At 34.8% G+C, this 11,994-nt stretch overlaps 1 protein-coding gene across 8 annotated transcripts in view; it reads right to left on the minus strand.

The window, feature by feature from the left end:
* The window catches only part of NRCAM (neuronal cell adhesion molecule), a gene marked incomplete at its 3' end in the record, with an annotated part of 57,771 nt that extends 54,877 nt beyond the window's left edge, over positions 1-2,894 (minus strand). For 5 of the 8 annotated variants that reach the window (XM_084304892.1, XM_084304889.1, XM_084304887.1 and 2 more), the window contains exons 1-4: positions 2,741-2,894; positions 2,068-2,190; positions 1,565-1,735; positions 1,033-1,089 (exon numbers count right to left, since the gene is read on the minus strand). In XM_084304892.1, the coding sequence (XP_084161018.1) occupies positions 1,033-1,089; positions 1,565-1,735; positions 2,068-2,190; positions 2,741-2,879 (490 nt within the window). In that variant the 5' untranslated portion in view covers positions 2,880-2,894. The remainder of the gene's footprint in view (positions 1-1,032; positions 1,090-1,564; positions 1,736-2,067; positions 2,191-2,740) is intronic. The other 3 variants (XM_084304891.1, XM_084304885.1, XM_084304890.1) reach the window with 2 other exon arrangements.
* Positions 2,895-11,994: the final 9,100 nt, after the last annotated feature.

Raw genomic sequence — 11,994 nt, forward strand, 5'->3', positions numbered from 1 at the left:
ACAGGCAATTAGTAGACTACCCAGTTTCAGCACTGTCTCATTTTGCAAAACTATGAAAATCCACAGAATTATCTCTGGTATTTCTGAGTTGTAAGCCAGCTGAATGTTTTCCTTATTAACTGTAGTTAACATATTATTTTGTGTTCAGGTACATATTTCTTGTTTGTTCTTAAATGAGATCTTATTTTTATGCAGAGAATTAAAATATTCTGTGTCCCAATATACTTCAGATTATAGTAAATTACAATGTAATATATACAAAGACTAGCTTGACAGGGAAAAAGAGAAATCAGAACAAATATGTATTTTATAACTATCTCACGCAACATTAGGTAGTGAGACTAGATGCTCAATTGCTATGGTATGAATCTTACCCCAAAGTCAGCCTTGCTAAACACACATACACCTGCTTAGGAGAATTTCATTCACAATATACAAAAGACCATTCAGCATATATTAATGAAAAGTCTCAAACACCAAACAAACAAAACACACCTTTCCCCTAAAAGGTTATTTATATAGACAGTATTAAAATGTTTAGATTTTAATTAATTCAGTTCAGCTCAACATTCATGAAATACATTAAAAATGAATGGTACATTCAAGGAATTAAATATGAAATGCGTTTGTTAAATGCTTAATTGTTGTTATTTATTATGCAGCATGTGATATTGAATAGTCCTAGTGATAATGAACAAATCAAACTACTAGTAAAATTGGAGGAAGAATATAAACAAGCACAGTATAGGAGCAAATTGACAACTGGTAAAATCTGCATCAGTGTGAAAGGACTCTTATTTTAAGAGTTGGTATTTTTATGAAGCATATGTTACAATAACATTAAAACGTTAACTATTTGAAAGGATCACACTGTGCCATCCCTTTCTAAAGCATGTATTATCACCAGTACTAATAGATACCTTTATTAGAAATCAAAAAGGGAGCTAAAGGTTAAGTAGCCATGGAGGTAAAGTTAGTTAACTAAATGCTACTGTGAAACAGGGAGTATCAGTGGGGACCAGTATAACTCACCACCATAAATATCAGTGTCACTCAAATTAGCAGCTATAGTGTCATTCAATGAATCCACTGAAATAAACAGAATATCATGAAGAATGCATAAAAGAGGGATAAATCAAAGTATTGGGAATCACAAGGTGATGATATGGCCACGGTGAGTTAATCAAGTGATTGATTAATTTATTTCAATAGTTACAGCAACAATATCTTGATATTATTGAGCATGAAAACCATTAAAAAATATTTTTTAACACTGTATTTTTTTCAATAATCCAAATCTTAGAAAACATTTTTTGTGAGACAAAACCTACTAAGGGGGGAAAAGACAGCTTTTAAAACAGATATATACAGATATTTAAAACAGATATAGAAAGAAAACTGGAGATTACGTTTTAAGTTTTACAGAGCAATGCAATTGCTTCTTCAGAATTAAAACAACACAATTCCCTAGCATACAACTACTAAAGCTGGGCAAATCACCTGAGACTTCTGGATGAATACTATGCAAGTATGTAAGTATGTAATTAGGTAATGCAATACCTACTTGAAAAGACTTTTACAGAAATGGGTTGTTTCTGCTGTATAGTTTGTGTATGATTAAATCTTGCATAGCAGATATAGTCCTCACGGGTGTCTTCTGGTTGTACATTAGAAAAGTAAAGGTCTCCATTTAGACCTTGGGAAACTCTTTCACTCTGGGGCAGCCTTTGGAAAGCTGAGGAAAAACAAGAAAACATTTATTTCAACTATCATACACATTCCATTGTTATGATTTGCAGACTTCACATTTATTCCATTACATCTTCTGTAGGTTTGTAAATATGTAGACCTTCAGAAGTTTCTGTAGAGCTCCCTTATCCTACCATTCTTCCTCAGAATCTACAACTTACATTAAGCTCTACAGCTGCTTTTGAATTCATGCTTTTGGGCTGCATATCTGTTTGCTTATTCATTTCTACAGAACTGGAAATTCTTTGTACTCTTGGTAAGTAATGATCAACTATGTAGAAAAACTGTGAAAAGTAAACTACATCAAAAGAAACTCACCATTATCCATCCAAAATATTATAGGTGGTGGTAAGCCAACCGGAGGTCTGCAGTGTAATACTAGAGAATCACCTTCTCTAACCTGGTTTGGTTCTAGTTTTTCTTTAGTCCACAAAGGGGATCCTACAGAAAATAATTAAAAAAATTAGACCTTCCTGAAATAATATGTTCTGATACAATTTATGAGAATGACAAATTTTAAGCTGAGGAGTTTGAAAAACTGTTCTGAGACTAAAATCACATAAAAAGCTATAGAAGCAGTTTATCATTAATTAAAATTTTTGAGGTTTATCATCTTTTTGGTCTCAATCTGTTCTGAATTAAAGCTATTATAACAACTATGGAATACAACCATCAGAAAGATAGTCGGAACTGCCTTCAACAATTCTGTGCCTTAGTTTTAAACAGTTTATCCCAATTGTAATATCATAAATACAACCCAATTTTAAACATCTCAAGTCATCATATGTACTGACAAAAATTAGGAAAGCATTTTGGTTATTAAATATTCTAAGAAATTTTGGGAGACATGCAATATATTATCAATATCAGAAATTACACTTTCAATCACTTTAATGATGTATTTTTTTAAAGGGAAAAGAAGAAAATGAAGCAAAACATCCATAAAAAAACAAATACATCTCTTTCACATTTTAGTTGGAGTTTCACTTACTAGAAGGCCTTATAACAATATTGTTGGAAATGGCTGCTCCTCGTTCATTTCTTGCTGTACACTGGTATACTCCTTCATATGCTTCTGCCTTCCCACCATTCATAATATTTATGACAAGGGTTCCTGAATTTGGTTTCATTGTTACCAGTTCATCTTTATCTATATCAAAATGAGTTCCATTGCGTGTCCAGGAGAAGCTAAATAATAAAAGTGAAAAGAGAAGTTGCTTCTGCAGTTGCCTTTTGTATACTATCTGGAGAAAACCATGAAAAACGTCATTTTCAATAATACATGGCAATTATTCTTTAGCAGGTAAGTAAGAATTGTTCCCAAACTAAATTAATCAATAAAGTAAATAGAAAATTAAGAAATACTTTTTTAATATTAGAAATCTGCCAATAGTTTAAGATACAAGGCTTGGCTGAACTTGTTAATGGAATCCTTTTCAAAGTCAATATTTTTATTTTAAAAATTACAATAAAAGATGCAGATGTTAATCACACATGGAAAAGAACTGATTTATTTTCTGCTAAAGGTAATATAGTAACATCTGCTAGAACAGATATTCCTAAAGCTGCATTAGCATTTCCACTTTAAAACCTATTGTTGGAATGTTTTATAAACCTGCCTTTAAAAACTTGCTCTGGGTTGAAATGCATCATCTCGGGTCCCAGCAGGAAATCATTTCTCATAATTGGTTTGGCCATTTTAAAGTTCAGCACATGAATTAAAGACTGTAGTGAGTTTGATTTCTTTTCACTATTCTAACACAAAGAATTATGATCCATTAAATAAAATGTTGCAGTCTGATAGTCCCTAATTAATCTAGTAGTTTTATACTGGTGCTAAAAGAAAGGATGTTTTGAAAACTAGCCACTAGAAATAAAGACTATTTGAACTCATTTAAAAAGTGTAAAAAAGCAAATATTTGCAGTATCCAACTTATACTACTTTAAACACCAATTCTTTAATTTTTAGTTATTTTTTTAAATTGTTGATTAAGGTTTGTTAATAGTCAAAAGTACAGTTATACAGAGCTAAACCAGTGCCTAGGAAGTTTTGAGCACTCAGTTTTGAATGCTGTGAAAAGCAGTTTCTGTACTTGTTACAATTCTGCTTCATAAACTTCAACACAAACACTGTATATGCTTACAGGTTAGAATGCTACCTGGAAGTATCAATACGTATATGGTACTGGAAAAGATCAAATTTTAATTGACTTAGATTATGCCCTGACCTCCTGCAGCTGGACAGCAGAACAGGACCAGACATGCTATTTGCACTTTGTGGTGTGAGAGAACAGAAGAACTGGACCTGACCAGCTGCCTCGCACTGCAATGGTAGTGGTTTTGGGAGGACCTGTGTGTGCAATGATCGAATAGTGAAACTCTTTCTGAGGGCTTTGCAGGTAAAGCTGCAGAATGTGGGGTTTCTGTAGTCCTCAGCTACCAGTAACACTGTGAAGAGTGTGTGGAACTGTAATGTAGCTTCACATGAGAGGTGACAAACCCATGCACTTCAGATACATAAAAGTCAGAACCTTTGCTGCTCAAGTGCTAGGTAGCAGAACATCCATAAACCTTTATGCCAGCTTTGTGCCATAATGCCATGGCATTATGCCTGTCAAATTAAAATGCTCATAAAAAGAGCAACATTATGATACTCCTATTATATATATAAAAAAAAAAAAGCACTAAAAAGAATCACAGAAAATCTCCATCTTCACCATTCCACTTCTGCTTCACCATTCAGCATGATAATGACCATGATCCTAAGGCAACCAGAAAGAATAATGTAGAAAAACATCAGTTATTCATACAAAGTATATTTAATGAGCTTGGTATGTGTCTGAGGAGCAATTATAGGCTGACACTGCTAACAAATTGTAGCGTAACACTACTGAGAACACAGCGATGCACATTTCTGTTTACAGTCTTGGAAATCAGAAGCAGTTACTGGCAATGACAGAATGCACCACTGCTCCTGAGATTCCAGTGCCAGTATTCAGCAAAAATATTTGGAAGCTCCTTATTTCAAGATACTGAAGATCTTAAAACAGAAGATTATCAGGAATCCAAACTATACACATCATTGCCATTTTTGCTAAAAACAAAAGGCTTGCAAATACACCTGATAAATCAAGGCTGCTGATCATTTAGCCATAGACTGATACACTGATACTGGACTCCCAACAAAATACATACATATTTCAAGACAAACCTCATAAAACTGAGTATTTTTAAAAGACACTGAATTCGAATTTACTTATGTACTCTGAATTTATTCAATGCACGTTCTTCTTAGACACTATGCCAAATCTGAAATGTGCTCCAACTCAGTAGGGCATGCCTTTTAGTGCCTTCCATAGATACTTACCTATCTGCTCCTTTACCAATCTACTATTATTTTGTTGCTAGATCTTTGAGGAGAAAAAAAAATACTACAGTTACTTGCTGACTACAGAAAAGTTTAAATCTCAAGGATAAGCATAGTCAAATATATATATATATGCCACTTTCTGGCAGCTGTTTACATTTCAACAGTAGGAGTGCATGCATGTTTCTGTGTCTGAAAGCAAACACATAAGAAAATACATGTTAGTTTACAAAATTTACATTATTTTCTCCTAGTTTTCTTATGTTGTTAGGCCAACATAAGCAAAATAAGATGCTACTGACCTAGGAGGTGGTTTTCCTTTTGCTTCACATTGTATTACAATATTCTCTCGAGGGTCAACGATATAATCTTTTGGAGATTGCTGAGTTATCGTTGGAGGCTGGGACACTTCATTGTGGAATATAAGAAACAGAGAGGAATTTAACAATATCTTCAAAGCATCAGCAAGACAGTTACGTAAATGGAGAAAGCAGAAATACAATTAGCAGCAAAATGATCAACAAAAGACTGGGATTAAAGTATATTTTGTATTTGGAGGCTGAACCCCTCTACTCCTGTAGATCAGTGTAGCTATATAACTTACAAGTGAGCTATGTCAGTTTACAGTGGAGGAAAATCTTGGTCAAGAAGCTTATTGGATATCATTTCTATACAGCAGATTTCAATAGACCTTCATGAAGCCAAGGGACACTTGAATTCTAAGTCTAGCATATTTCAAATGAACAGTTGTGAGATATAAACCCACACAAAGCATTTTTAACACACAGAAGGAAAATATATATTACTTTTTACTTCTAAAGATTTGATGTACTTCCATATTCTCTGTGGTTGTAAACTTTTCAGAAATTTATCATGCTCAACATACTGAATTAATCTACAAAGCATGCTTTTAGGAGCTACTTTTCAGGAGTAAAAAATGTTAGAAGTAAAAGATGACAAAAAACAGTAACTAAGAGTTTCCAAATAGAGTAAATATATAGGAAAAGTCTAGTACCGATTCTCCTCAAATAACAAAAATATAATTAATCTTGTGAATTGCCCCAGGAGAAACAAACATTTAAATTTGATTTATCAAGCATTCTGGAATTATTAGCATAAAATAGAATTTATTTGCCTGATAAAGTGGATGGTGCCTACCTATTTAAAGTAATTTATAATCTATTGCATTATCTATGCACATTTTTCATAGATAAATCCTGTTTATGATAATAAGATAATGAGAAATGTGTCTTCCTCAGCATTATCAATCTGTTTATAGTTTAGTGTCAACTAAAGGAACTAGTTTAATAACATCCTCGTGAAAATGCCTGTGCAAATATTGTAAATTGTCCAGTATTACACTCTGCTACTACTTTGGGGTCGCTCCTAGCCAAAGCATTTTAATCATTAGTTATCTGTGTTCCCATGTCTCACTCTAGCTAGTTAAAATTGTAAAACTGGGATTTTTAGGTTAAGTCTTCCCTCCCATTATAAATGAAGTAAGGATTCTGAAGGAAGAGGTAGTAGTCTATAAAGCACTTCCCTCAAGAAATGGCCAGAAAAAAAATTAATATCATGGCATTGCAATGAGATATAACAGCTAAGCAGGAAAGAACAGGCAATGCAGAGCTAGCTTTTGCTCTTCTTCCTCACTGCAGAAAGGAGAGTGATTAAAAAATGAAAGCAACATTGCTACATGATGAGGACTTTTTGTGTATTTAGAGAAGCTGTGATAGTCCTTCTCCCTCTCAGAAGCAGTTCACAGGGTCAGTACAAATCAGATGCTTCCTTGGGAAAAGCAAGCATACTCTGAAAAGGGACATGACATGAGCAATGTACCACATACAGTATATTCCTCGCATGCACATCAATGACCTGAAGGCTATGCACTGAATTTGAAACTCATTAAATTAACCATGATACTAGAGCTGTGTTAGAAGATCCCATAAAATATTAGGTATGTTTAAATAACTGTATACACTCTTTTTAAGGACATAAAAATATGTCCAACTCAGACATGTAAAATAGCATATATTTTACATGTGCTACATATATTCCAATGAATTTTTTATCAAGTATATTTACTCCTGAAAGTATTAGTTAAAAAAACAAACAAGCAAAAAAAAAAAAACACTGCTCATGCTGATATTAAGAATTTTAATGTTCAGATAGCATACAATCAAAAATCATATCACTCATTTGATCAAAATACCAGGAAGTTTTATGTACACTGCATGCACAAAGCATCTAGGCACAGCAAAACAAAATAATAATAAAAAAAAGACAATCACACATTTTGTACTGCATACTGAATTTGCAACACAATCAGTATTAATTTTCAGCAGCACACAGTCTAGTTTTTGTGGACAGGAACTTACATTCTTCTAGAAGTTTTGCTTTTATTCCCCCATCAGAATCAGCAGGTGAATGGAAAATGGAGATTAAAGAGAAACATTTGTTAGTTAAAAGAAAATTAGCATTTTTGAGAGGGAAGATAAGTATGTCTGAAAAGTGCATTGGACCCCATGAATAAGAAAACTGCTAGTATTGTAACCTGGCCCATGATGCCTTAAATTCCAGCAATGATCTCTGTGGTGTCAGAAATTACTACAATTATCTCAAAGTTCATGGCATAAGGACCTTTTCTAAAGTGTTGGCTTTTTAAGGGCAAGTGTGGTATGTGATTTTGGCCTTCCAAGGACACAAACCACTGATACTAAGGAGAGAGGAAATTAGAATTAATGGAGTGCATTGCCCTCATGCTGCAATCAAAATCAATCTCCCCATATGACCAAACGGAAGAACAAAGAGAAAGCTTCAGGCTAGAATTACTCTTACAAAAACAAAAGCATTTAATTCTACTCAACAGACACGCAATCCCTTTTAGTTTGAAAAATAACTAAAAGGAAAAAGTCATTTTGGATTTTACATCTTCATTGCTTCAGATATTTTGCATGTATCTCTCTTCGTCATTAATATTTCATAGAAAGTAAACTGCTTTTGGTTAGCTACACTGTCAGTCATCACTTACCTACAGCAAGACACTGAACATCATAAAGACTGCTAACCCGGATGAAACCTAGGGTCCAAATAATCAAGTATTTTCTTACCACTGGGTTTCTGTGGTGGATGTGTGGGGAAGACCCACAGAAAACACAACACAGGCTTTCTCTTGTGGTGCTCTCCCAGATGTCATTCTAACCATTATATATGAAAACACTAACATAATTATAGACATAATTTTAGTTAATATAATCTTTGGCTAAAAATTGAAATGTGTGACTTTATCAGATCTAACACAGCTACTAAATATGTAGTACAGACCATGTTAATTGAGGGTTAATGTGATACATCTAAAAGGGCTACTCATTTTTGTCTGCTAATGCATTCCCAGTTAATTTAAGCTGAGGTGCTACTCTGCACAGGAGATATTAGAATGATGCACAATTTACATTAGTTTCTAAACTACAAGGTGTTAAAACAATATTTCTAGCCTGCAAAAACATTTGTGGAGAAAAATTAAGTTTAGAAAATTAAGACTTCTGTTCATCATACTTTTAAAGCCCTCTATAAACCACAATTTAATGTTCTAAAGGCATTCACAGCGCTACAATTCTCTTGTCATTTATATATATTGATCTTGTCACAGAAATAAAGGTCATTGGCTTGAGAGGCTTGGAAATATGTATGGGGGGAAAACACACTGAAGCAGTTGCACTTCATGTCAATGATTATTAAAGAAAAACATGCATTTATGGAAGGGAGGAAGGTATCAAAAACACAGGGGTAAGGAAAGCCATGAGGATCAGAATCCTAGGTGAATTTACTGATGTATTAATTCATCAATTTAATGCCAGCCCTGATGTACTTTTCTCTGGTAATTAATCTAACAAATGAATAGTCAATGTGAGGTGCAACACGGTTCACTGAATTCTGAAAATGTGATCATGTGTATATTAAGAAGAAAATAACAACCTGAAGCATGAATAAATTCACAGTATTAGCTATTAGGGCTATAAAATACAGCAGTTACCATTGCTTACTTTCCCCCTTCTGTTCTCCCACTATCACAGTCTAGAATAAGACACAAAAATTTCATATCCTGGGATTTCACCCCTTCTAGATGTTTCCTGACTGGTTAAAGCTAGAGTTCCCTGCTCAGCACACATGCTCTTATGTAAAAGTTAGGTACTTAATTCTTTTCAGGCAATGTTTAGGAAATCTAAGAGCTTAATTTACTCTTCTGGATCAAAAAGCAAGATGCTTCAACAGTGTGGGTATTAGAATCTTTTACTGGATCTCAAATCATCTCCTGGAAACCTTTTATGAAGAAGGTAAGTGTGATTTTTTCACAGCAAATAGGAGCTGTCCTGTTCTTTTATTATTATTATTATTATTATTATTATTATTATTATTATTTATTTTTACTTTTTCTCTTTTCTTTTTTTTTAGCAAATTCACACATAATCACAGAATGGCTGAGGTTGGAAGGGACCTCTGGAGGCCATCTGGTCCAACCCCACTGCTCGAGCAGGGACACCCAGAGCAGGTTACCCAGGAGCATGGCTTTTGAAGATTTCCAAGGAGGAAGAATCCACAGTTTCTTTGGGCAGCCTGTTCCAGTGCTCTCTGTCACCTGTTCAGTAAAGAAGTGCTTCCTGATGCTCAGACAGAATCTCTTGTGCTCCAGTTTTGTTCCCAGTGCCTCTTGTTCTGGTACTGGGCACCACTGAAAAGAGCAGGGCTCCACCCTTTTTGCACCCTCTCTTTAGGTCAATTGAAATTGCCAATCTGATCTTAGTTTCACAGATAATTAGCGTTTAGCTGGGCTTCTCTGCCCCTCTTCATTTTGATCGACTAAAGCATTCAATAAAGACACACTACAGTGGTGTATTTGAGAATCCTCTGTTAACCTTTCTCCAGTGAATCATGTAAGATATTTTATATGCAGTTTTTGAAAACCTTCAGTAAATATTCGTAATCATAATGTCCTGACTGAATTGAGCAAACACACTCCATGTTCAGTTCCATGTTGGAGCTATCTTCATCCTCCTATACTCAAATTATTTAACTAATCTTCCATTATTCTGCATTTTTTTTTTAGCAAGTTAATACTTACAGTCAAGAGGTACATCCAGTGCAGAAATCATTTGGCACAGAAAGAAAACCAGTGAAGCTTTGCTTGCAGATATGCTCTTCTTTTTCATCATGATTTTAGGCTGTGTTAAGTCACACTTGAAGAATGAAGTCCAACTTCATCAGATTAGGTAGCTTGGAACAGTTATGAAAATACAGACAAGAAACCTGGTAGATAAAATAAGAGAATAACAACATGTAGATACTATGGAGAGTTGAATGATTTTATGTTAGTTAACATGAAATACCATCAGTCTACTCATTATATCCATGGATCCTGGCTACACCGTGTGCTCTACTGAAATCCAAGCAGACATCCAGAAGTTCTTAGGACACCTAGATCAGAATACTTGCAGGAATTCCTAAGAAAGATAGTGAACGCTGATAACTTTGTTGTGTAGCAATACAAATGTCTTTTCTAAGAAGGATAAATCTTCAGCCCTAGTTAAAAAACAGCATATATTAGAGATAATAGTGACCTGAAATAGATTTTGGTAGATTAAAACTCTGAATGCCCACCTCGTCTCTCTTTCTAATACCCTGAATAAGTCTTTGAAGGACTTATTTTAGGTGTCTACTCTAATGAAAACATCTCTGGCCACATATTTGCTAAGTAAACTGTGAGATCTAAGTTAGACAACTTAGTTCTCCCCTTTTTGAGCTGTTTCTGAGACAGCTGTAGACTGAATACAGAAGACTTTATGGATTGCCATGCTGAGGTGCTGGCTTATATACTATATAGGAACCTAGGCTCCTACCCCTGGATTTCTGATTCCAGCCAAAATAGGTAATATAAAAATACTTGTCATATCTAGCATGAATGACAAAATCTAATTAACTATGAGCACATTATGAAACTCTCTTCTTTCCTATGTGAGGAGGTGGCAGAAATGAAAATCCAGGGAAATCTTTTTTGAAATGGACTGTCTTCCTCCTCAACCAAGCATGAGCGACCATATTAAACCAAGGCAGAAGAATGATTCTTATTCCCTTCTTACTTTCACTGCATTCATTACCATGTTCTAACTGAGAAGAACGTTGAAGGATTGAAAACTAGCTGCTGGTGAGCCCCATCATCATTGTTGGTGACCTACAAAGAGCTGTAAGAATACAGCCTTAGAAATCCAAATGTTGCTTACCTAACAGCAGTAATTGGACATCAACTGAGAAAGCGTTTTTCATATGCCAGACTGACCAGAAAGTTCACAGTGATCAGCAAGAACTTATCTTGAAGAGAGCATTTCCCAAGCTATGCATATAAATGGAAACCACAATGCTATCAAGTCTACAAGAAGCAAAAGTTGCAGAGAAGCAGCTGCCTGACAAATACTAATGCAATTCCTGCAGCTGATTTATTGATTCCTGAAGTTACTTAAACCAGTCTATGCAAAGAATTTGCCCTAATCTTCAGTTTACAGAAAAAAATAAAAAAAAAAAAGTGTCTGATTTGCTGCCATAAATGGGCTTTCTCGATGTATGCTCTTCTGATCAGAGACTGGAATGGGAAACCAGCACTGAGGTGTAGAGTTCAACCTCTGCTGACCTAGCACATCAAACTCTCTGATTCTTACTGTCACACCAGGGTTTGTTTTGAGATCAAAACATCCCAGCAGGTTAAACTCCTAGACCCACATTGCTCCCTCAAGCTCTCAGGAACTGCTGACTAGGGCGCCATGTGAGAGGGCAAATTGCTTGTTCACATTCAAAGCTATCTACACTATAGCACACCGTAACAAAACAAC

This window comes from Netta rufina (genome assembly GCF_964035555.1).
Source record: "Netta rufina genome assembly, chromosome: 1".
NCBI lineage: Eukaryota > Metazoa > Chordata > Aves > Anseriformes > Anatidae > Netta > Netta rufina.